The sequence below is a fragment of the Equus caballus genome, chromosome 23 (genome assembly GCF_041296265.1).
Source record: "Equus caballus isolate H_3958 breed thoroughbred chromosome 23, TB-T2T, whole genome shotgun sequence".
In the NCBI taxonomy this organism is placed as follows: domain Eukaryota; kingdom Metazoa; phylum Chordata; class Mammalia; order Perissodactyla; family Equidae; genus Equus; species Equus caballus.
Genome location: NC_091706.1, coordinates 66218164 through 66244437, shown reverse-complemented (window position 1 = coordinate 66244437; position 26274 = coordinate 66218164). Strand labels below are relative to the sequence as shown.

Below are 26274 nucleotides of genomic sequence, written 5' to 3'. Positions count from 1 at the left end.
CAGGGAGGGGCAGGACGAGGTGCTGGGCACGAAGGAGGTGTGTTACTGTGCTTGAGAGCTATCTGCTGTTCATGGCAACTGGAACTTTACAGACAAGCCATTTGAATCCCCTATAGATGCTGTGGGGCGTCCCTGTGACATTTTGTGTTGTGTGTTGTTCTCTGCGTATAATTATATTCGCCTTGGATGGAGAGGAAACTCTCCAGAGGAAGTTCTTCCAGAGGAAGAAGGACCGAGATGACTTGTCCAAAGTGGACAACTAGATTGTGATAGAGCCGCGACCCAAACCAAGGTCTCTGGACTCACGGAGGAAAGTTTTCTGGACGATAACAGCCTCCAAAATCACCACTCGGTCCTGCCCCCTTTTCTCTTTACTTGGATTTCATTGGTCTGTTCATTTATCCATATTTTGGACTTGGGATAATCTTTTTTTACTGCTTTTTGCTGTCAACCCATCTTCCTTGCCCATCTTCTCTTGTGAGGAACAGGTTCTTCACCATCATCTGCCCCCCATTGAGTTTTCTGAGTATCACACAGTAAAGCAGGGATTCACAGGGAATGGACGAAGCTTTGAAGCTTCCTTTTCTCTACAAAGAGCAGCACTAGGGCAGGTGTTCTGAGGGGCAGAAAAAGGTTGATAAAGGGGGTTTTGTTTGCCTTTTCATTAGGAATATGTCATTGTTATTCCTAATTGCCTAAAAGTAAAAGCTCTTACCAGATCTAAACTTACATAAACATAATTTATAAATGTAAAATGTTACAAATTAACAGACAGTGATGGCAGGCAGTCTAGGATTATATGCGGCCTCGAAGCGAGAGCAGCGAGCAGCGAGCATGCCCATGAGTGTTAGCAGTCAGGCCTGTAGACGGCTCCCTGTCTCCTTCGGCGCAGGCTCCTACCTGCAGCAGAGGAGAAGTATGACTTCTAGTCAGTGGGGCCTCTGCCTGGATCTCCCGACAGCTGAACGGTTGGTAGATCATATAGGAGGTCTCGTCATTGGCTTTGGATTTCCCTGTCTTTCAGTGGACCAGCTCACTTTGGGATTTCATTGATTTGCTACAAGAAAATTTTCCGCACTGGAAATGCGCAGAAACATCTGCTGGTGCTTATTTGTGGGCATGAAAAGATTGTATTTTATGTACACAAATGAAAGATTTGTGTTTTAACTCCGCTGCTTAGCATTTGTCATTGTATCAGCTTTCATCGTAAAATGGTTGAAACCTCTGGCCATATACTAAATTTGCTAAAAAAGTCATTGTTAAATTATATTTTGGTTTAGCCTAGCAGCTTGAGCAAATGGAGGCAATAGCAGTGTTAACATATGGTGTTCCTCTTGTCAGCAGCGTGTGCAGTTCCTGGGCCACCATTTGCACAGCATCCCTGTTGCAGCTCTGGCCCTGTGAGTCAGCAGAGCACAGGATGTGGCAGTGGGCTTGGAGCAAGGAAAGGGCTGGGTAGGCCGTCTGCAGGTCCCAGAGGCCCTGGGACGGCGGCCCTGCAGATTGTTGGGGTGGAGGTTGGATTTGGGCTTTTACAGAGCCCCCTCTGCAGAAGGAATGGTCTGCATGGCCCTTTTGACCAGGGTGGCTGAGAGAGGCTTCCCCACGTATTGGACAGCGTGAGAGTGGAAAGCTGCTGGGGCATCTTCAGGTTCGCCTGATGCTCACTGTGATCCAGTCCTATTGTGGATGTTCTGGCTTAGTAATGAAAAAGTAGAACTAGGTCAGCATCTTTCTTTGCAGGTTGAGAGAGAAATACTCAGAGGTTTTATTGGCTTTTTTTTTTCTTGAGGAAGATCGGCCCTGAGCTAACTGCTGCCAGTCCTCCTCTTTTCGCTGAGGAAGACTGGCCCTGAGCTCACATCCATGCCCATCTTCCTCTACTTTATATGTGGGACGCCTACCACAGCATGGCTTGCCAAGTTGTGCCATGTCTGCACCCGGGATCTGAACCGGCGAACCCCAGGCTGCCCAGAAGGGGAACGTGAGAACTTAACTGCTGTGCCACCGGACCGACCCCTATTGGCTTTTAATTAGAGATATTTCAATGTGAAAATGAATGAACTCAAAAATAATAAAAAGCTTTAATTTATTTATTACAAAATATTAAGCTCCTTGGTATGTGGTATGAAATCTGTGACTAAAATTTACACTTTTTATTTAGGCAGAAATTCTATACTGAAGATATGGCCTTTGGAGCATCAACTTTTGCCCCTCAGTATTTATCTTCCGAGATGGCTCTTCACCCGTATTCCTATCCTCCTTACACCCTGGAGTCTGCACGGAGTGTCTGCCCAGTGCCTGGCTCCCAGTATGATTACCACCAGCCCGGTTGTTACCAAGGTTTTCAGACCATGAGGCCACGGAAGGAGCACGTGTGCCCTCTTCCACAAGACACAAAAGCTCCGCTTAAGGTTAGCAAATGCTGTGGTTTGGTTGGTCGCTTTAGTGTTTAGAATGCACAGGACTGGTCAGTTCTTGCATGATGTATAAGCACTGCTTATCTTTTTTGTGTTCATTGATTTGGTCTAACCTTTTTAAAATGGTCAAATTGTGAATACTAATGAATTTTCAATTTTAAATCTTTTTTATAGTGGTAGTTTTCTCAATATGTATTACTTTTTTATCTTTCCTGCAGAAAAAATCGTATGATGAGCAAAAGTTTGACCGTAAGAAGGTGGAGGGAACTATGTCATCTGATATAAAATCAGTTAAAGGTCCACATCAGGTGTCCACTCATGCTGCCACCGCTTTGAAATCAGGTAAAGATAACAGACTCTGTAGTGTTGTGTCAGTCTGCCCTGTCCACCCCAGAAGTGTCACCGCTCTGTACAGTTGTCTCTGTGGGCTCGTTCATCATGCAGAGCTGACACTGTCAGCCTTCCCGTGGGATCCTGGAGGCCTTTCCTCCCGGAAGGGACCTGCTGCCTGTGGGCTCTGTGATGGGCCCTCAACGCGTTGCTAACTTGTTTTACACAAGAACTTGTGTAAGGTCCCTGGTACTGTAGTTGACCATGTTCATTCCTGAAGTTGCTTCTGTGATATTCTGTTGGGATACTTCTTAGAGGTGAGGTTGTCTGACTGTGGCGTGAATCTCGCCCTAAACAAGACCAAAGCTGGGGCAGATAGTTACTCAGAAGACGTGTCTGCTCTGGGCTTGGAAACTCATTCAGTCTGTGGTTGACAGTTAGTGAGTCTGCCTGGTGGTGTCGTTTTTGAAATAATTTATTTACTAGCACGGTTTGATCACAGACATCACCTATTTATGTAATGACTTAAAACCTTGTAATAGTGTACTTACTGAGAGTGGTCTCTAAATTCACTAACATGGATAATTTATGTTACTTGGTCTATAAAGTTTCCTCTTTGCATTGACTTCACCCATAAACCATCTGGTACATAGAAATGTGAAAGGAAGGTCGAACAGCTAACTGTAATAACTCTGGACTTAGACTCAAATGCAGAGGCTTTATGGCGTTGTAACCTACTTCTTATTCGTTTGCATTTGAAGGAGAAAGATGGGAAAGAGTCTATAAGTTTAATTCTACTTGATTTCCTCCAAAATTCTTCTAAAATATGGAAAATTTATTACTTAAAGGAAATTTGTTGGAGTACCTTTAAATTTACAAAACTCTAAAATATATATTAAGATACCCAGCTACACAATCAGGTTAAGGTAACTATTTTATCAGCTTTAGAATTACTCATAAAATTTGCATGTGCTTTGGTTTTTCTGCTTGATGGCCCAACCAGGGCAATTGGTACTTGTGGTCATTTATGTTTTCCACTGTTACGCAGCAGGTTGACAACACTAGCAAAGCTGGGCTGTTTGGACAATAGCGTGTTGTTGCATCAATAGCAGTGGACTTTCTGCTCTGCAATTTAAGTGTGAGTACAGGTCAGCACACTCTAAATTTTCACCCCTACTTTTAATTCTGTAAATACAGACGGGTGTCATAAACAGACAGACAGGAAATCCAGAATCGTTGAAGACAGTGGATCTGCCTCCAAAGCTGAGTTTGAATTTACCAGGTTGGATTTTCCTGAACTGCCGAGTCCAGAGAACCGTGAGATGTCGCAGACACAAAAGCAGCCCACTTGGGGGCCTTTGCGCTCCGCCTCAGCCAGTGTTTCTCTGCTAAGAGAAGGGGGGAAGCCCACTCCAGTGGTATCAGAGGTGAGTGCAGCTTCCTCCTCTCCGTGTCCTTTCTCTTCTTCCTTCCTCGTCGGCATATGCCCTTTCACGGGCATCGCTTTAGGCATGACACCTGATGTCTTGGTGCGGGAGAGTCCTCTCTGCACTTACAGGACCTCCTGTGTTGTCTGAACTGTTCACAGCGAGGCTGCAGCACCTAGTACAGCTAGTGTCCTAAAGGATCATCTTTTTATCCAGTAACTAGAAGGTACTATAGTGCCTTGGGGAGAAGATTCTGTCTGAGTCCAGCTGCTTAGCCCGTTGTGAACATCTCACATCTAGCATTGCGTTCTGACAACACTTTTTCCAATACAGAGAAAATACTATTTTTATCAAATAGTAATATTTAAAACTGCATAGTGTAACTTCCTGTTTTTTCAGGCTTTTTATCTGCACCTCTCACTTGTTAATGATATAGCAAATTCAGCAAAAAGTAATTGCAGTAAATACATCGTTTGCTGTTTAATAATTTTAAAATTATGCTATATTCAGTATTTGGTCAAAGTTTAGTCCATCAGATTTAGGCATTTTCCTCTCAGGTTGATTTGAGCTTTTCAGGAAAAAATGTAATCAGATTAGTAGTCCCTAAAATGGCTTCTGACAAATTTCTGCTAAAGTGAGGATGGGAAGGCAAGGAGAAGGAGCCAGTGAAGAGAACAGAGCTCACCATCTGCCTGCCTCTTGAAGGATTTCCGTTTTCTGTCCTAGCACTTTTGGGTGCCTGGACGCTGTGGCCGGAAGGCCCAGTGGCAGGGCTCCTCGTGCAGGTACGCCATCCCCGTGCATGGACCCTTCTACAGTTCCGCCACAGTGTTTTCCTGTTCCATGGCTGTGACGAGTGAGGCTGACTGATCCGGAAGAATCACGGTTTCATTTGGCAGATGTGTGACCCTTCTGGTCCCCGGCTGGGCTCCATGTCTTCATCACAGGTGGTCACTGGATAATTCCCAGCCCCTGAGTGCTGCACCGAAGTGGGAGCCAGGGCAGGTTGGGGTGTGACTGACACACTTGATGTGGCCCCCTGTTAAACTGTGTCGTCGTATGTGGACACGAAGTCAGGCCTGTTGTGCCGTGGCGGGAGACTTACATACATGTTGCCTTAATGTACGTTCACACTCTTGAATTGTGTGGAGTTTCTTTTTTTAAATTTTCTGTCTAAAAGAAACCTTTTTTCCTAATTATATCAGTAGTGTCTTGAAACATCCGAAAAATATTAAGGAAAGAAAAGAAAACGTAGTTGTCTGAAATTGTACAACAAAGAGAAAACCATGCTTATTAGCAATCTTTTTTTGTTTTTTTGAGGAAGGTTAGCCCTGAACTAACGTCTGTGCCCATCTCCCTCCAGTTTTTTCATATATGGGGCGCCTGCCACAGCATGGCTTGGTAAGTGGTGGTGTAGGTCCGCTCTCCGGCTCCAAACCACTGAGCCCTGTGCTGCCGGATCGGAGCGCGTGAACTCAGCCACTGCGCCACCGGGCCGGCCCCTGGTTAATCTTTTTTTGTATTGATACATTGTTGGAATTGAGGGGGATTTCCCTCAGTTTGGAATTATGCATATCTAAGGGCTTGTGTTTAAGTTTTTAAAAGCTTTTTTGGCATTTTTTCCATGTCATTAAATATTTTTTGAAAACGTAACTGTTACATTGAATCTTTGCCATTGGTATCTATCATTGACTTAACTGTTCCTGAATAGTAAGCCATTTCTAATGTTTCATTGGCCTTGGTGAGCATGGGTATATTTACAAAAAGAATGGGCTGTGTTTAAATAGTTTTATTTTTTATTACTGGGCTCAAATGAAATGGCAAAGTGAGTAAATTTAAGAAGCAAATGAGCTTTAGAGTTTATGTTAAATCCATTCAAATTAGAAGTTTTCAGTTTTCTTTTACCGTGGGTGCTGCTGGTCACTTTGAGGTCTCTCCTGATGTCCCCACGGCCCCCAGTGCTGTTCCATGCCTTGTGCTCCATGCATCTGGCACCTTTCTGTGCCTTTGAAAGGGCACACACCTTACGATGCTGATGTTTATTACCTTTGTGGACCTTTGGATGGATTTTTTGGAACTGTGGTGTGTGGGCATGGTGAACAAGGGCTTTCACACTCACTCAGGAGGCAGTGCAGCTGTAAGAATGGTGTAGGCACACCTGTGCTGACACGAATGTTGCCTGATAGATTGATCTTTTACAAGTTGCATGCTATGTGTGGCGTGATTGCATTATTGGAATCTGTATGAGACCGATCCACAGATGTTTGTCTTGTAGGCAAAGAAGTGGGGGGATGCTTGCCAAGCTATAGACAGTGGGTGGTTTTTCCTCTAGAGAGTGAGATTGGGCAGAAGGGAGTAAGGTAACTTCTCATGTTATGTACTTACACATTTGGAAGTTTGATTAGTATATGTTTTGCAGGTTTTAAGGATGGCAAGGGAAACTATATTTAAAAATTAAATGATTACTGTCAATTTGAAGTAGTAAGAACATAACTGGTTTGCTTTTTAGGGTGAAATAGTGGTGACGAATACTAATCTGACTAAGTCTGTAATTGATGCTGCCGCCAGTCCATCTTCATGTACAAGAGGTAAGCGTGGCTACCAAATCTTAGTTTAAAAATCAGTCATCTATTTCCCATGTTCATTTTCTGTCCAGTGCAACTGAAATGTTTCTGTCTTGAAGCCTGCCTTAAGACAGCTGATGGGTTGTTGATACACTAACCATAAACGCCATCCCACCTGTGAGCACGGGGTGTAAGAGAGGAGCAGAGGGGCTAAATGAGATGGCCTGTCCGACTAAGCAAGAGCTTTGATGGACTGCCTTCAGTAGTGCCTGTACCAGAAGTCCTCAGAGGTTTTGGTGTCAGGACCCCAGTACTCTTTAAAAAGCCCCAGAGATTGGGGCTGGCCTGGTGGCACAGTGGTTAAGTTTACACACTCCACTTCGGTGGTCCAGGGTTTGCAGGTTTGGATCCCTGGCACGCACCTAGACACCGCTCATCAAGCCATGCTGTGGCTGTGTCCCACATATAAAATAGAGGAAGATTACCGTAGATGTTAGCTCAGGGACATTCTTCCTCACCAAAAGAAACAAGCCCCAAAGAGCTGTTTATTTGCATTATAGCTATCAATATTTGAAATTAAAACTAAGAAATTTGAAAAATACTAATTTGCTTAAAAGTAACAATAATAGGGGCTGGCCCTGTGGCCGAGTGGTTAAGTTCGCACGCTCCGCTGCAGGCGGCCCAGTGTTTCGTTGGTTCGAATCCTGGGCGTGGACATGGCACTGCTCATCAAACCACACTGAGGCAGTGTCCCACATGCCACAACTAGAAGGACCCACAACGAAGAGTATACAACTATGTACCGAGGGGCTTTCGGGAGGAAAAGGAAAAAAATCTTTTTAAAAAAAAAAAGTGACAATAATAAATCCATTACATGTTAACATAGCATATTTTCATGAAAAATAACTATTTTCCAAAATTAAAAATCTATAGCAAGGGGGGCAGTCTTGTTTCACTTTTTTGCAACTCTTAAAGGTTTGCCTCAGCATTTGGCTGTTTCACTGTCCTGCGTCACACAGCCTCTGGAAAACCCCACTGTACGCTCAGGAGCCTGAGAGTGGGCAAGGCAGATGGCGCGTTCCTTCTATCAGGAGCACAGTTTTGACCCTGAGGACCCCAGAAACGGTCCTGGGAGCCTCATAGCCCACTTTGAGAACTGCTGATGTGTCTTGGCCTGGCCCAGAAGTAATATATTCAGAGAGAGTTCAGTAGATTCTGCTTTTGAAATTTTTATAAGTAGCTTGTCCTAACGAAAGACATTTTTACAAAATTATTCCAAATACATTCAGAGTGTGTTTTCTCGTGTGTTCCCATGTTTGGCCTATACGTGGCTCAGTAAAGATCGTCAGTGTAGAGACGGCGCTAAGGATGTGCAGCTCTGGTGACAAGGACGGTGCACCTGACCCTGTGGGATAGCTCCAGGCTGCTGACATGACCTGCCCGGGTCCTGGCAGACGTCCTTTCCTTTTGTCTGTACATAGAGTTTCTCGGGCATCTAAGGAGTAGTGCTGCTGTGCTTAAGGCTGTGTTCTGAAAAGAATGCTTTACCAGTTATGTGGTAGCTGCAGTCTATTGACCTCTGACTTCTCATGTCAAAGGGACACATCAAGGTCAGTAGGGCTAAAATTTGATCTTGAGCTCATTAATTCTGTGTGTATGCCACGGATGTAATTGTGGATTGTTGTTTTTCAACTAAAACTATTGTTTGTCTGCCCACCTGCACCCCAAAGTTAAAAGACTAGTTTTCTGGAAAATCAATTACCCTTAGAAGTTAATTCAGCATGCATGTCCTAAGAAGAAAAGCAGATTTAGTGAATATTGTAGTTTCCAAGAGAATGTTTTGAACAATAGCCTAAATTTAATTATGCTCTAAGTAATTACCTCATGTGATGCATGTTTGGAATTTTTTGAGGAATTTCTATTTAACTGTTGAGATTGTTCAACACTTTTGGTTGTCTTTGAGCAGAGTTATCTTGGACACCGATGGGTTATGTTGTTCGGCAGACATTATCTACAGAACCATCACCAGCCCCTAAGAATGTTACTTCCATGATAAATCTAAAGATGGTTGCTTCGTCAGCGGACCCTAAAAATCTTAGTGGGTCATCTTCTGAAGTTTTACCTTCGGATCCTTCCTACAAAGAGAAACACGTTGTCCATCATACCAGAAAGGTACTCATCACACTTTATGTTGATCTTCTCTACCACCATATAACCTTTTTATTTTTTCTGAAATCCTAACTGAAAGTGTTTCATTCTGTACTGTAGTCACTAATCTGAGTTGGTTGTACTTGCACCTTGAAAAAAGAACAGGACCTCAGAACACAAGGAGCGGCTTTCATACGTGAATGAGGACATACATTGTAGCCCTGTGGTCTTAAGACTTCTGTGGGCCACTTGGAGTTCTTTAAAGGAGAGATGCTGGGAAAGCTTATGCTCTGCTGTGTAAAGTGCTGCATTTCCCCCCCCCCGTCTTTTTTTTTTCATGTCTTTTTTTTAATTGAGATAACATTGGTTTATAACATTATTTAAATCACCCCTCCCCCCCGTCTTTTACCTGTTGAATTTACGTTGCTCTTACCTACAAGGGTACGTTTAGCGAAATACTGAATTCCACATTTTGTGATCATCTTGCATATGTTACTGATTCTTGGTTAATTGCAATTTACTTATTATAAGATAGCATTTCAAAATCCATTTTTGTCTTTCAGTTCAAATTATTTAAGCTGTCATTCTTATCGATCCCTAGATTTGTTTCTTGAAGAACCTTTTTTTGTCTTTGATTTGCATTGTGTACTGATAGGTTATTTTAGGTTGAAATATGGTCGTATTTGTCTACTGCAGTTGTTGCCTATCTTTTTGAGTGTGAGGATCCTTTTTGATATCCATAGTGTCATAGTCCATTCCACACAAATGGGAGCTGTGTCTTTACTCTGCATTGATTGAGGGAGAGTGTGCTGGTGACAATTACAGTGAAGTCAGGCCTGCGTTCCTGTTTCCCACAGCTTTATGCATGCATTTGAGGAACACAGGAGGTGGTAGTGAGACCCCTTTCGAGTCATGTGGAGACCGCCAGCTCTGAGACCCTGCCAGCATCTGGGCGCTGGCTGCACAGCAAGCTGCTGGCTGGTTCTGTGCTGTGGCTGCTAAGTTGCCATCGGAACCAGTTTTTCTAATGTGCGTTTAACACTCTGAGTTAATAGATTTTGCTTTATTTTCTCAGAATCCTTTTAAAAATTATTTTTAAGGGGCTGGCCCTGTGGCCGAGTGGTTAAGTTCGCGCGCTCCGCTGCAGGCGGCCCAGTGTTTCGTTAGTTCGAATCCTGGGCGCGGACATGGCACTGCTCATCAGACCACGCTGAGGCAGCGTCCCACATGCCACAACTAGAAGAACCCACAACGAAGAATACACAACTATGTACCGGGGGGCTTTGGGGAGAAAAAGGAAAAAATAAAATCTTTAAAAAAAAAAAAAAAAAAATTATTTTTAAATTACAGGTATAAGAAAAGTTTATTGTAGAAAATGGAATTAAACATCCATGGAATTAAACACTCTATTCAGTGTCCTAAAAATCCATGATTTTTGCTTTGTTTTTTTCCTAGTCCAAAGCATCACAAGGTGGCAATCCTGAACAAAATGAAGCCTCAAGAAAGAATAAGAAAAAAAAAGAAAAGTCTAAATCGAAATATGAAGTCCTGACTGTGCAAGAGCCACCAAGGATTGAAGTACATTTACATTCATTACTCCCCTTCTGTGACATCATAAATGGGGCTGTCTGAATAGAAATTTGGGTTCGCACTGGTTTCCTAAGTGAGCACCTCAAAAACAGTTTAATAACTATTTCCCAAGGTTAGAGAAAATAGCTGTCACCCGTTTTCTTCATCTCTTCTTCATTTTGGGTCCCAGCACAGTGCCTGTCTCCTAGCGGGCACATGGTGGACATGTGAGTGAATGAATGGTCTACAGACAAAACCACTTGTCCTGCCATCTAATCATTTGTGTGCCCTGGTACTAATAGTTACCCCTCAGCATCGTCATCACCTGTTTCTTCCTTGCTTTGGCATGCTGGCTTGTGCACGGCCTCCTTTTCTATCCAGAAATCTTACTGTAATGAGCTTCAATAGAGAGGGAAATTTAGAGCACTGTAGATACATCGTGGGCCCTGGCCAAGGGACTGTCATGAACTCTGAGAGGGCTCTTTAGATTGTTGTCCCATGGGACTCCAGGAACGTTCCCTGTCCTTCAAGGAGCCGTCCTGGGTTCTGACAACGTTTCTCCTGGGTCTGCAGTGCCAGACTCAGCAGACTGGCTCCTAGTGCCCGTAGAAGAGTTCTTAGGGCTGCTTCCTGGGCCCAGCTTAGGGTCAACCTCAGGGCATTCCTGCAAACCTGGGGCCTTCCGAGGCTCTTGGAACATTGCCTTGAGAATAGCGGGATTGTGTGTTTGAAGATGAACAACTGTGGCAGAGTGTTACGGTTGGGACAGTGCACATAATTGATATTTCTGCCCCTGTTTCCCACACAACTTCTGTAAGGCACCTAAAATGTTGACAGAGGCATTTTTAAGTGATTTTAACATTGTTGTGTAGAACCTGCTGCCCTTGCCCTTCTTCAGCCTGGGGTTAGCATACATGACAGGATGCTTCCATTTTCTGAGTCTAGGTTGACAGTTTCCCTAAGTCAACACAGTTGCTGAAGGATGTGTGCTTGAGCACTCGTGCCAGGGTGCTCGGGGCAGTTCTGTGGACTGCTTGGTGTGCCCACACCCTGGGGCCCCTGCTGGCTCTCGGGGGCAGGGGGATTAGCACTGTCGTCTTTAAATTTGTTCTAAGAGTAAAATAAAGCCGAAGACCAGTGTTACAGGTGTTTGGGCTATCGTACATCACCTTGAGAACTTTTATGGGACTTAGTACAGAAAGAAAATATGAGTGAGGAAAAGGCGCCTTTGGGCGTATTTGCTTCTCTGATTCACAGAGCTAAAGGGTGTGTGGTTTACTTAGGATGCCGAGGAGTTTCCCAATCTGGCAGTTGCATCTGAAAGAAGAGACAGAGTAGAGTCTCCGAAATTTCAGTCTAAACCGCAGCCACAGGTAATTTTTAGATTGGAAACACAATTGCTTTGGGCTTAACTTTTCTTGCTGAACTAAACTCTTGAGAAAAACTGCTTTCCAGCCCTGTTTGTGTACCGAGACACGTGGTTTTGTTTTGATTCATTCCTTCACTGGAGAACACGTCCAGTCTGCTGAAACAGAATTGCTCTTAAGCTAAAATGTTTCGTCACTTTTCTAATAAGACTGTTGGTAACTGCCACTGCTGTATCAGAAAGGAGGGGGACACAAACTGCCTCTGGAACTTTGATTTAAAGAAAAAACGTTGAGTTAGTTTATTCAGGAAACAGAAGAATTCCTTTGTGAGGCAGTTATATCTGACAGAAGGAAAATAAGAGTCACCAAAATTTCACTCTGTAAGTGGTCAAACAGGGTGAAGAGGGGATTCTCCTTGTGCTCCAGCCCCACTGTGGGTTCAGGAATGACTTGTGGTTCATGTCTAGATGGAGAACCCACATACTTCTGGCTGTTTCCTCTCGAGCATGTGGATTGTCATGTTCCCTTTCAAAGTGGGGTAATTATTTTCACATTGGTGGAAAGTAAAATTCCAAACCCTTGGGCGAATTAACTTTGTGTTCGCATGTTATAATTTAGTCGTCCTCCATCCCTGCAGAGGTCTCTGTTGTCCGCCTTGCTGCACGTAGGCTCGGCCTTGACGTGAGCTCTCAGCCAGTGGGGCTTTGGTGTCAGGGAAGAGAGCAGGGGGAGGAGAGCAGGATTGGAGGTGCTGAAGAGCTGAGACAGCGTGCCCGTACGACCCTCTGTACCGTCTCAAAACCCAAGTCACAGCTCTTACAGGAATAATGTTTAGAGCACATCAGACTTCGTACCTAAATTTAGTACTCATCTGCTGGGTGTGCTTTGGACCTGTGTAAATTTTTGGCCACCTCCGCATGATTTCCTGGTAGGCTGCTGTCTCACTTGGCAGTTGGAGAGTGAATGGTGCTAAGGAGGCAATAATACCAACCACTTAGCCTCACACACAGACTTTTATAGCCAAAGACTTGATATAACCTTGGTTTCTTGTCTGTAGTGTACACTGTTATTCACATTGGAGGTGTAGACAGACTCGTAGGTGGTTTAATATAAACGTAGACTTACGAAAGGAGGAGGAAGAAATAACCATGGTGGTAATATTGGCAGATAATACAGGATTGATTGGGTTTTTTCTTTAATTACTTTAATTTTTTTTATTTTAAGATTTTTATAGTCTCTAAGTTTGTTTCATTTTATCTTTAGTAATGACTTTTTGTCATAAAGTGAAAGGCACAGTTTGTAAAATACAGTATTGTAAATAAACTAATTTTTGAACTTTTTAGAATAATTTTAAAAATAGTGGAAAGAAGAGCCAAACTCCAGTGCAGTTGGATTTGGGGGGAATGCTGACAGCACTGGAAAAGAAGCAGCACTCCCAGAATGCAAAGCAGTCCTCCAAGCCAGTGGTGTTCTCAGGTAAGAGTCCTTTCTTCTCGGACAAGTGGTTGCAAGTTCTTTTCAGATACACTATTTTCTCTTGTCATCAAAAGTCATTTACATGTAATCAAAACAGTCTGGTACTGGCATAAAGATAGATATAGACCAAAGGAATAGAAGTAAGAATCCAGAAATAAACTCACATGTCTATGGCCAGTGGACTTTTGACAAGGGTGCTAAGTTCATTAAAAGAACAAAGAACAACCTCTTCAAAAGTGGTGCAGGGACAACTGTATTTCACGTGCTAAAGAATGAAGCTGGACCCCTGCCTCACACCATATGCAAAAAGTAACTCAAAATGCATCAATGGTCTAAACATAAGAGCTAAAACCATAAAACTCTTAGGAGAAAACAGGGGTAAATCTTCATTACTTGGGATTAGACAGTGAACTTTTAGGTAGGATGCTGAAAGCACAATAATTTTGCAAAATATTGCAAATCATATATCTGCTAAAGGTTTAATATCCAAATATATAATAACATCTGCAACTCAACAACAAAGACAAACCCCCCCCATTACAAAATGGGCAAAGGACTTGAAAATACATTTCTCCAAAGAAGGTACCCAATAACACGTGTTAAATCCTCAACGTTAGTCATTAGAGAAATGCAGGTCGGAACCACAGTGAGACACTACTTCACATCTGCTATGATGACTATGATCAAAAACAAAACAGCAAGCATTGGCAAGCATGTGGAGAAGTTGGAACCCTTGTACTGTGTAGTGGAAATGTACAATGGGGCAGCCACTTTGGAAAGCAGTCTGGCAGTTCCTCAGCATACTATGTACAGAGTTATCATATGGCCCAGCAGTTCCACTCCTCTGTCTTTACCCTAAAGAATTAAAACCAGACTCAGATTCTCGTATGCCAGTGTTTATAGCAGCATCTTCACAATAGCCAGAAGGTGGAAACACCTCAAGTGTCCATCAACACATGTATAAATAAACAGAATGTGGTATATGCATACAATGGGATATTATTCAGCCTTAAAAAGGAGGGAAATTCTGACACATGTTACAACATGGATGAACCTTGAAAACATTGTGCTTAGTGAAATTAGCCAGTCATAAAAGGAAAAATACTGTATGATTCCACTTACATGAAGTATCTAGAATAGGTGAATTTGTAGATAGAGAATAGCTTAGAGGTTACAGGGGCTAAGGGGAGGGGAAATGGGGAGTTACTCTTTAATGGGGACAGATGTTCAGTTTGGAGCATGAGAAAGTTTTGGAAATGGATAGTGGCAGTGGTTGCACAACATTGTGAATGTAATTAATCGCACCGAATTGTGCACTTAAGAACAGAATAGTACATTTGATGTTAGGAATATTTTGCCACAAATGTTTGTGGGTTTTTTTTTCCTTAAAGATTGGCACCTGAGCTAACAACTGTTGCCAATCTTCTTTTTTTTTTTTTTCCTGCTTTTTCTCCCCGAATCCCCCCAGTACATAGTTGTATGTTTTAGTTGTAGGTCCTTTTAGTTGTGGTATGTGGGATGCTGCCTCAACGTGGCCTGATGAGCCCTGCCATGTCTTTACCCAGGATCCGAACCAGCAAAACCCTGGGCCGCTGCTGCGGAGTGCGCGAACTTAACCACTCAGCCACGGGGCTGGCCCCTACCACAAATGTTTTAAAAGTTATTTAAATATGATGACTTTAAGAAATAGATCTTATTAAAAGATGAGTTCCTCATTTATATGATGACATTGTGTACCTAAAAATCTTAGGGTATATAAGTGTCCTGTATAGTTTAGGAAGCTGCATCTCATAGAAACGAATGACCTCCTTGTGCACGGGGACGCAGCTCATTGCGTAGGCTCAATGCTGATGCCATCATCCTCTCTTCTGAAACAGCTTGCCTTAGAGCCAAGACAGGTGAAATTGGCAGTGTGTCATAGAAAGAAACATGCACATTCGCCAGTATAGTCTTTTAAGTATGTTTCCTCCTTCTGAGGCAGTTTATTTATTTATTTGAAATATAACTGCATTTTTTTAAAAAAAATACAAGTACCCAGGGAAATGGTAAAGAAGCTTACTTTATTCTTTTTCTGAAGCATTTTAAAGCAACTTGTAGGCGTCCTATCATTTCGCCTGTAAGTAGCTAAGTCTGCCTCCCTAACTGGTGGTGTTTACTATGGCTTTAGTCTCAGGACTGCTGAGCGTGATCTGTCTCTTCAGGGGAGGTGGGATCTTTTTTCTCTCGAAAGTTTTCAAACATCCAGAAAAGCCGAGTAAATGTATAGTGAACTCTGTACTCACCACCTACGCTGTACGATTGCTAGCTGTTTCTTTCTGTCACATAAGCATCCCAGGGGTCAGCAAACTATGGCCCACTGGCCACCTCTTGTAAATAGAAGTTTTATTAGAACACAGCCGGTACCTCTTCATCTGATTATCTGTGGCTGTTTGGGAGCGGTAACGGCAGTCAAGTATTGCAGCACGCATGTGTTTATAAGCCTAAGATAGGTACTGTCTGGCCCTTTAAGGAAAAGTAGGCTGACTGTGATCTAGCCATCCATCAGTATGTTTCAGTTCTCGTTTCAAAGTAAGTTGCACACTTCAGTATATTTTATATCCTGTGTGTTGCAGCATGCATTAACTAGAGTTCAATATTTATCTATGGTTCTCTTATCTTTTCCCTCAGAGGTAAAATATGCAAATGATGAAATGCATGGATCTTAAGTGCACCATTTGAAGAGTTTTGGCAAACAGATAACTCTGTGTAACCCGAGCTCCCAGCCACGTAGAGCCCATCAGTGCCCTTGACAGTTTCCTCAGGCCTTTTCTAGCCCATCCCGGCTGCTGCCCTAAGCACCCTTGGCTCTGATTTTTTTCTGCCATAGGTTAGTTTTTCCTGTTCTAGAAGCTCATAGAAATGGAATCTTACAGTGTACGCCCCTTGGTGTAAGGCTTCTTTGACTCAGCACAGTATTTTTGAGATTTGCTCCTGCTGTGTATGTGTGTCAGTAGTTGCTTTTTGTTTTTTATTAGGTGAAATTCATATAACATAAAATTAACTATTTTTAAAGTATACAATTCAGTGGCATTTAACACATCACCACCACCTCTGTCTAGTTCCAAAACATGTTCATCACCCCAAAAGGAAACCCTGTACCCATTAAGCTCCCATTTTCCCCATCCTATCAGCCCCTGGTAACAACTGGTCTGTGTTTTCCCTGTGGATTTGCCTGTGACATTTTGTATGAATGGAATCATACAACATGTGACCTTTCATGTCGATCTTTCACTTAGCATGTCTTAGATTCTCGTCCGTCTTCATGTATAGTGTTTCCCTAGTTTTTATGGCTGAGTCATAGTCCATTGACCACAATTTGTTTGTCCATTCATTGGTGGATGGACATTTGGGTTGTTTCCACCTTTGGGCTGTTTTGAATAATAATGCTATGGATATTCGTGTACACGTGTGTGTTTGAGTAGCTGTTTTCAATTCTCTTGGGAGTGGAATTGCTCGGCCACGTGGTAGGTATATATCTAGTTTATAAATTTGCCAGATCTTCTTGCAAACTGCTTGTGTACTGTTTTACACTCACTAATAATGTATGGGAAGTTCTGGTGGTTCCACATCCTCACCAATGTTTGGTATAACTGTTGGTCTTCTTAATTTTAGCTATTGTGGTGGGGGTGGAGGTGGGATATTTTTGAAGCTGAAGATTCTAAATGCTGTTTCTCCCTTGGATCATTTTATATGGGTTGCTGAATGATATAGTGAGCAATTTCCTAAATAGCCTTAAGGGGCTACAGCAGAAGCAAGTTTTATGTGACACTGTCATAGTGATCTTTATTAAAAGCCTGGAGTACAATCTTAAAATGTCTGGATGTAGTTAATGTCAGCTGGAGTGCGGTGGCTGAGGCACCAGTGGACAGTGTATTCCTGAACCCAGTGTTGTGTTGTCGCGCTGTCTTCCCAGGACCGCCTGCAATGGCCTTACCTGTGAGCAGGCTGAAAATGCAGGTTTTGGGCACGCCTCAGATGCGGTATGTTAGACGCGCCAGGCACAGGATCTGGGAATGGGAGTTTTTCTTTTCTTTTGTCTTTGTTTTTTACTTCTTATTATGGAAAATTTAAAACATCATTAAAAGTGGAGAGAATATGATGAACTCTGCCACCATGTGCACCTTCCCCAGCTCCAACGATTATCAGCATTTTGCCAGTCTTGTTGCATCTGTAACCCTACTTTTTTTCCCCTGAAGTATTTTAAAGAAACTTGTAGGTCATTTCATCTATAAGCACCTCACTCAGCATCTCTAACTGATGGTGAGTTTATCTTTAACTGAATTACCCTGCCATCCTCCCATCTAATAATATTAATGATTATTTCTTGTCATCATCTTGTTTCCAGTCTCTATTTAAAATTTTTTATTGTCTCAACAATTTTGGTCATTTTATATCAGGATCCAGTTTCACATCACGTGTCTGAGTAATTCTTAGATGCACCAGAGCTTGAGACCACTGCCCCCTTAGATAGCGTTCCCTCCGACTTGGTTTTCTCAACTTGTCTTGTCTTGGCAAAAGCCTGGAGTGCTCTTGCTGTGTATCACTGTTTTCAGACCAATCCAGGTGCTTTGGTGGAAGTTGATAATTTATGGATTGTCTATGGGCCAACTCAGCTTGTCCTCAACAGTTAGCATTGGGCTTATTTTGTACTTTTTGGTGAGATGGTCAGGTGTAGTCATGAGAGGACATGGGAGGGACTCAAGAAAAAAGAAAAAGCTTATTTTACCCCTGGGTTTAGGCCAGGGCCTTTTTTGGGGTTTCCACTGGAAAGGTGAGGCAGGGCAGGGCAAATGGTTTGGGATTGGCCAGTTTGAATAATCTTGGTGAGTTCTAGGTTTCAGGGTGGTCCCCAGTTGTCTGGTACCTGGCGCTGGGGTGATTAAGACAGAGGGTACTGCCTCCTGGGCACTGGTCATGTAGCGGAGGTCTGGCTCTGGCTTGTTTGGTTTGCATGTCACAGGCGTGCTGTTGCTGTCTCTCAGAGTGGCTGCCTCATTCGGGGCAGACTGTCCCTAGCTAGAAAGGTTTTAGGATGTCAGAATGTCATAATGTGTAGAAAATAAGTATATACACACACACACACACACATACATATCCATGCACACTGCAGGGCTTCACTCATTTCCCAGCAGACATTAGCATAGCCTGGACGTGTTTCAGAGCAAGTGTTTCGTGTGTACCCTGTATCACCCCCAGAGGAATCTGCACAGTGCCCTGCCCAGCCTCTGATTCTGGAGTATAGCAACCCGGGGAGCCTGCCGGGAAGTCTTTTGTTGCATGAGGGTCTCTCCATACTTCATAGAAGTATGTGGTGTTGACTAGTTGGAAATTGAGGAGGGGCGGCCACACTCAGTGGCGATAGTTCTGTCATTGTTGGTGTTGAATCGTAACTGGAGGAGGAGAGGGCAGTGCCAGCAGTCAGCGGTTTGAGGTCCCCTGTTGTGATAGGACTTCATCGCGAATGCATGTGAGAACAGGAAAGGGTGCTAAAGCGGAGCCTGGTCTCACACCATTCAGCTTACGTCTTGTCCCATATCCATTCTTGTGTGCTCTCTTGAGTGTTGCAGTGTACCAGTATTGCACTACAGTGTGCACAGTTCAGCACACCCCTCTTCAGAGCCCAGCAGGTCAGCTCGCAGGGACTGCAGTGGTGGATGGAGGCAACCAGGTGGTCGTGTCAGGCAGAGGGATCCATGAAGTCTGTAACAGTATGAAGTGGAATAACTATGTCTGACACCTGTTTATTCCACATGTAAACTATGGACTGAATGTTCCAGACCTCCAGTCAAAGGTGAAAGCAGGAAAAGGGGAGGAACTGCCTCTGAGGGGGTAGGAGGTGGCTCTTTTGCAACTAGGTTCAAGTTGGACATTTTGGGTGAAATCATGTATGAAGTAAACAGTTTAGTGAAGCGTGGGCGAGGAGTTCCCTCACATCATATTTTTAAGTAGTTTGAGGCAGCTGGATTGTGAGGCTGGGATCTTGACAGTATTGAAATGATATTTTGACCAGAGATTCCAGGAATGCCCAAATCCTATTACCTTCCCTTTTGACATCACTAGTGGAACCGTCAGAAGTAAAAATTAACCAAATGGAATTCAAAATTCCTCTTTATTTTTAGCTGACAATGCCAAATACCCCTCTGCAGGCTTTGTGGCTAGAACACAATTAACTCACAGGTCTTTGGGGTCTCACGTATGTTCTGGAGCCTGGATCAGGTCTTCCAAGCTGGCTGGCTGGGTTGAGGAGGGGGAGAGGCACACGTTTACCAGCAGTGTGGGGAAGAGTAGCCCTGGCCACTTAGCTGACATTGTCATTAAACCTGAGATATGCTTCTTGTAGACAGCAAAGGGTCATATCTTTCCTTTATGCAGTCTGGCAGTCTCTGCCTTTTGAGTGGGGTGTTTTGTCCATTCACATTTAATGTAATTGTTACTGTGGTTGGATTTATTATGCTTTTGCTATTTTATTCCGATTCTGTCTTATTTGTTCCTCTGTTGCTCCTTAACTGCCTTCTTTTATGTTGAATAAATATTTTTAGAGTATCATTTTGATTCCTTTGTTGATTTTTTTCTTTAGTTTTAAAAATTATTTTCTTTGTTTCTCTAGGAATTACATTGTAAGTCTTAGTTGATGTGTTGGAGAGCCTTTACTCCAGTATGACTGTTTCCTTCCTCCTCCTTTGGGCTGCTGTTGTCATAGGTTGCAGCAAACATACAGCGTTGTAATTAGTGCTTTATGCAGTCATATCTTTTAAAGAAGTTGAGAGAAGAAATGAGGAGAAAGCTCACATTTACCAGTTTTATATTTGTGATTTTAGTGTTTTTGTTCCTGTGGATTCAGTTGCCATCTGGTGTCACTTCTTCCGGTCCTTCTTCTGAAGCATTTCCTTTCGTATTGTCTGGAAGCTCTCTAAGAAGCAGACTCTCTGTCTTTGTTTATTTAGGAACATCTTTATTTTGCTTCCATTTTTTGAAGGCTAGTTTTGCTGAGTATAGAATTCCTCATTGACAGTTTTCTCCAAGACTGAATGTCATTCCACTGCCCTCTGGTTTCCACTGTTTGCAGTGAGAAGTCAAGTATGACTTGAATTGTTCCCCTTTCTGTGACACGTTGTTCAGTCTCTTCCTGCTTTTCCATAGTTTCTCTTTGTTTTGACCATCTGCAGTTTGACTGTGATGTGTCCAGGTGTGGAGCTCTGTATTTATCCTACTTTTGATTGGTTGTAGTTTTTGGCTCTGTAGATAAATGTTTTAATCAAATTTGGGAAGTTTAGGGCCATTATTTCTTCAAAGAATTTTTGTTGTTCCCTCTCTCCTCTCCTGATACTCCCATTCTATGTACAGTCACGTGCCGCATAATGATGTTTTAGTCAGTGATGGACCGCATGTATGATGGTGGTCCTATGAGATGATTGCTGTGTGGCTGTTAGGTGTGTAGTGGGCTCTACCGTCTGGGTTTGTGTAATTACACTCTGATGTTCACACGGTGAAGGTGCCTAATGATGCATTCTCAGAGGGCGTTCCCGTCGTTAAGTGATGCATGATTGTGTATTGACAGCCTGATGCTGCCCCACAGGTCTCTGAGGCTCTGCTCATTGTTTTCAGTCTTTTTAAGTCTTTCTTTAAATGGAATATTTTCTATTGATTTATCTTTGAGTTCCCTGATTTTTCTACCATCTCAAATCTGTTCAGCCACCATGCTTTATAATTTCTATTTATTGAAATCCTTTGTTTAAATCTGTTCTTGTAGTTGCCTTGAAGTCTTGGTCTGCTGCATCCTGCAGCTGGGGACACTCAACGACAGTTTCTGTTAAGTTCTTTTTTCCTTACTATGGATCACAATTTCTTGTTTCTTTGAAAGTCTCAAAATTTTTTGTTTAATACTGAATGTTTTGATTAATATAGCAACTCTGGATTATGATTTTTTCTTTCTGAGAGTAGTGATGGTGATGGTTTTCTTCCTTTTAAGTAACTGCCCTGATCTGAATCTGCAGGCTGTCTTCCCCGTGGTATGTGGTTGATGATGTCTCTGCTTATGTTTTCTTGTTTTTGTTTTGTTTTTGGCTTGCCTTGCCAGGCATCACCCCTGTGTCTACAGAGCACAGATGGGTCAGAGGTTGTGCTCAAACATCTTGAGTCTACACAACCTCCACTGTGTGTTCACAGGTCTGAGTGGGCTCAGAGCTCGTTCGGCCCTCACGCCATGGTCAGGTCTGCCTGGCGCAGTTTCTGCTGGGCCTCGTGTCTCCTATACATGCACGTGGGCTCTGACATTGCCTAGGAGTGTGTGGGTGGCCTGGCTCTTGCCTTGCTGCACACGCACAGAGCCAGCCCAGATGTATGGGGTGTGCATCTCCCTGAGGCTGCTCTCCTCCTGGGAATCCTGGAAGGCTCCAGCTGGTCTGCGGCTCTGTGCTTGCCCACAGAGGATGGCACCCCAGGCTGGCTGAGCTGCTGCGCCCTCCCTGTTTGCCAAGATACCTCTCTGAGTGACCACACTCTAAATCCAGCAAGCCCCTTCTAAAGGCAGAAACAGTGGAGCTGCTGGTTTTCCCCGCCTTTCTGCCTGGGTCGAATTAGCAGAGCAGGGATAGGATGAGAGCAGCCCAGGCCAGACCCCTGACCAGGCTCTCCTCACCTGGAGTTAGTGGACGCTCCTCAGTTTGTGGTGGGCCTTTGGTCACTTTCTGGAGGGCCGACATGATTGTTTTGGCAGTTTTGTCCAGCTTGGTGGCTGCTTTTGGGGGAAGATTGGTTGACTCCTCACTCTGCCTTGGGAAGGGACTCCCCAAGACCCACTGTTAACGCTCTGTGAAGAGTTGCCTGGCAGTGGGGTGCAGATAGGAGGGACCAGGGCTGGAGGGCCTGGGCGGCAGGTGTTGCAGGAGGCCAGTTGAGGTTCTGATCTTGGAGGTGGCATTGGAGTTGGGGTGAGTGAGCAGATGTACAGGGCTGCCTGTCAAGCAGAGCTGATGAGAAGAACAGAGACAGTCACCTGTACTTTTCAAGCATAGCATGGGAGCAAGGCTCCAAAGATGAGCTCCTGTGCCATGGCCACCGCTAGAAGCAGCCTGGAGCAGGGTGTAGAGGGCCTGCGTGCTCTGAAGCAGGGAACTGGGCAGGTGAGACTTACTGGACATAGGCAACTGACAGAACACCAGCAACTTAAACGGGCTATGCCAGAATTAGGGAATGCAGGCTAAAGAATGTTAGGAAAAATATTGATGGTTGTTCAAGGTGGACAGTAGGTACGTGGGGTTTGTTGTTGTACTGTTGTATTTTCTTTGGTGTGTGCTTGGAAGTTTTCCTGAAGAGTGGGAAACACATGCACAAGTGAACTGTTTCCTTGGAGCAGGAACAAGGTGGGAAGTGGAGCAGATCCGGAAGGTGCAGTGGAAGTCTCGGGTAGTAGTGGTGACGCTGTGTCGACTGTGTGCGGGGATTGCCACCTGCTGCATGTGAGGGGATTTGGAAAGTATGTTTATGTCTGGAAAACTCAAGAGAATCAACCAGAAGTAGTATGAGAGTCTTGTAAGGGCTAAATTTATAAGGTAGCTAGATAGAAGATAAACATGCGAAACTAGTGGCCGACTTCGGCAAAGGCACTGTCGCTGAAGGTGGTGGCGGAGACTTACTCAGGAGAGCTGGCCTAAATACGAACTACCTGAAAATATCCTTGTCCAAAAGTGAGATCCACACCTCAGCAGACTACTGGGAACCAGGAGATTCGACTACAGTTAAGCAATAAATGTTTTAGATCTCTACCAAAAGGTACTAGATTTTATTGAGAACCATTGCCAATTGGAAGAAGGTCTAGGGACAGTTTGGTGAGGATGAGGAAGGTGGGCGGCATGGGGCCCTGAGGCGGGCGGCCCACAGGCGCGGCCTGAGGCCTGTGTCCTGCTGTGTTGCAGTCGGAGCGGTGCCGGTCCTCTCCAAAGACGCCATGTCCCAGAAGGGCCACCGCTTCAGCCAGGTGAAGACCCCGCACAACCCCCTGGACTCCAGCGCCCCCCTGATGAAGAAGGGGAAGCAGAGAGAGGTCCCCAAAGCCAAGAAGCCCACCTCGTTGAAGAAGGTGTGTGGCGTTCATTGAAACGGGGCGCTGGGAGGCCGGCTCACTCTCCCTGGCCCTGGCCTCCTTTCAGCTCTTAGGCTGTTCGAGTTTAACGTTCGCCGTATTTGAATGTGCCGCGTCAAGATGCGTGCACGCCTCTCTGCAGAATGGTGCCTCGCTCTCCCCACGTGATGTGGTGGAGTGTGTGAAGCAGGGTGGCCTCGGCTGCTGGACAGGGAAACCCTTCTGTCCTGTGCTCTGCAGTGACATGGACAGGAAACCAGAAATAGGAGTCTGGTTTTCCTCATTCACACTGTCCACCCTCACGCTCCCTCAGTGATCTGTAGTTTAGATTGGGCGAATAGTGGGCGCTTCTGGTGGGCCTTCTGTTAGGATGGTCACACACATCCTTCATTCACTTCTCAGCAGCCTGGGGGTGTGGTTGGTCTCAGCTGGGGAATGAGTGTCTTGCCTGGGGCCAAGTGGCTGCCGAGCTGCACACTTGCATCAGTGCCCAGGTCTTGGGTGCCCTGCTCTGTGCACCAGGGGGACTTTCTGCTCCTGGGTGGCAGGTAAGAGGGCTGGACCAGCCCCCGGGGGATTAGGGAGTAAGGGCACAAACAGGCACACTGCTGACAAGCTGAACTTGGGTGGCTTATTTTGCAGAAAAGCTTATAAAGTACAAGGATTTAAGTGTTTTAATCGTTTATTTAATTTTAAAGATTATTTTGAAAGAACGTCAGGAGAGAAAGCAGCAGCGTCTCCGGGAAAATGCTGTGAGCCCAGCTTTCGGCAGTGATGGCACTCAGGATGCAGAGAGCGGCGGTGATGACCGTGCCCTTGAGCAGGCAGACCCCTCAGGTACCCGTTGAGGGTTGCTTCTTAAAGAATTCTTCATTGGGGGCAGCCGTACGTGCAGCAGCCTGCCTGGAGCTTTGCCAGCCCCTGGCTCCTGTGTGGGGAAAGCACGCGGCGTCGAGGCTCAGGAATGCAGAAGTGTTCAGGCTCCCAGCTTGACAGTGAGAGGAGTCCCCGTGGGTGGGCGGAGCTGCTGGTGCCTCTGCTTGTGGGAGTCTGAGGGACAGGAGTGAGGCTCCAGAGATAGATCTGTGTGTCATTGGATGGTCCTCGAAACTTGAAGCAGCTGTGAGATTTAACACCATTGGCTGCAGAGCTGCGTTCCCACGAGTGTGCGAGACACGGTGTCATAGAAAAGTACCTGTTTACCTTGAAGTAAGCTTTTTATTTAAGAATACGTTCGGGACAATCCACAAATCACAGGTCGCAAGGGTACAGTTTGAGGACTTTTACAAAGTGAGTTCTGCGCCCAGTTGAGGAGCAGAACGGCTCCACGGTCCCCGCACCCCCGGCCTGAGGCCTGGCCCCGACCGCAGCCCCACCAACGAGCCTTTGGGTGTTGTTCCAGTGGAATCTGGCAGCGTGTGCCCCTCTGGCCAGGAGTATGTCTTTGGCCTGTAGGGGTAGTTCCAGATCGTCATTGCTGCAGAGCATGCCAAGTGGTGGGGGGCGTTCGGGGAGCTTCCATGGGGGCCTTTGGAAGCAGGATGTGGGATGTGAGCACCCTCTCCTGCCTGGCATTTCCCAGGCACACTGAGGGCCTGGTCCGCTGCCGTCCAGCCTTGGCGGCTCCTGCCACACAGCCTTCCAGGGGTTGTACAGCTCCGCCCGGGGTGGAGGCTGGCCCACGGGCTGTTGTCTTTGTGCTGTTGGCCATCCTGGCGGGTGAATTCCTTCTCCTGGAGGTCTCTTACCTCACTTGCACTTGGAAGTCTCTGGAAGTAACCGTTTGTAACTGTAGGCTATTACCAAGTCCCGTCTGGTGTGTAAACAGGTTGAGGCACCCCTGTAGTTCAGGGGTTTGAGTTCAGCTCTTACTTGCTACAGGAACGGTCTCAAGCGTTTCAGTGCAGAAATTCAGAACTAACAACCTGATTTTAAAACTTCCTGATAGGAACTTGTTCTGGTTAAATTTCAAAATTGGAAAGTAAATTTTGCTACTGAACTGCATACTAAAAAATTGTTAAAATGGTCAATTTTATAGATATTTTGCCACAGTAAAAGTAACTAAATTGGGGTTGGGGAGGCATCTCCAGGCAGAGCAGGAAGTTGCTGGGTTCTTCTGTTTTTCCCAAGCCATTCCTGTCATTCTGCTGCCGGCTGTGACACTCAGCAGCGATGTCTGACTGTGACGGGTGTGTGCCCAGGCTGGCTGCTCCCATGACACCACCCTGGGAGGCGCCACCAGGCAACCCCGCCGTGGACCCCTCCCCATCTGCGCTGAGCCCACAGCTGCTGTGTCATGACCTCTTTCTCTGAAGCTCCAGCGGGGATGGAAGAGTCGGGGTCCTCCGCTCCTGTGCTGGAGAGCAAGTCAGAAGAGCCGCTGGGAGCTGGGCTCCAGGAGGTGGAGGCCTGCCACCTGGCCCCCGACAGCACTGCCTGCCCCAAGATCCACAGCCGGAGGTTCAGGGAGTGAGTGAGCCGTGGCGCTGAGCCTGCTGCGCGACTGGGGGCGGGCTGTGCTCCTGCTGGTGTTGAGCACTGGGTTCTCCCGCCTGGACGTGCTTGCTCCCAGAAAGCTGAGAGGCTGGGCCCCCGGGTTTTCATCCTCTTGGTGGGAGACTCCGGGTCCCTAGTGATAGTACATGTCAGGGTTGCCTGATCTGCTGCTGTGAGGGCTCTGTCTTCCTGACGGGAGTCAGAGGTGCCCTTAAATCCAGGTTTGTGGTTGGGGAAATGGGTGGTCAGGTGACGGTGCATGACATCTGTGTTCCCTCTCGTGGTTTAATTTCTCTGTAATTTTTTGGGGAGCTCTGCGTCCTCCCCTCCCCTCCTGTGTTCTCCCTCTTTCTCCCA

At 45.2% G+C, this 26274-nt stretch overlaps 1 protein-coding gene across 3 annotated transcripts in view; it reads left to right on the top strand.

Moving 5' to 3' along the window:
- SECISBP2 (SECIS binding protein 2) overlaps positions 1 to 26274 on the top strand; it is a 39579-nt gene that overhangs the window by 4652 nt on the left and 8653 nt on the right. For 2 of the 3 annotated variants that reach the window (XR_011431226.1, XM_023627565.2), the window contains exons 3-13: positions 2165 to 2414; positions 2639 to 2762; positions 3948 to 4177; positions 6687 to 6765; positions 8708 to 8913; positions 10345 to 10467; positions 11742 to 11831; positions 13169 to 13301; positions 23255 to 23418; positions 24120 to 24258; positions 25737 to 25890. Coding sequence is in view for 2 of the 3 variants with exons in the window: in XM_023627565.2 (XP_023483333.2) it covers positions 2165 to 2414; positions 2639 to 2762; positions 3948 to 4177; positions 6687 to 6765; positions 8708 to 8913; positions 10345 to 10467; positions 11742 to 11831; positions 13169 to 13301; positions 23255 to 23418; positions 24120 to 24258; positions 25737 to 25890 (1692 nt within the window). In the remaining variant the exon portion in view is untranslated. The remainder of the gene's footprint in view (positions 1 to 2164; positions 2415 to 2638; positions 2763 to 3947; positions 4178 to 6686; positions 6766 to 8707; positions 8914 to 10344; positions 10468 to 11741; positions 11832 to 13168; positions 13302 to 23254; positions 23419 to 24119; positions 24259 to 25736; positions 25891 to 26274) is intronic. The other variant, XM_023627566.2, reaches the window with a different exon arrangement.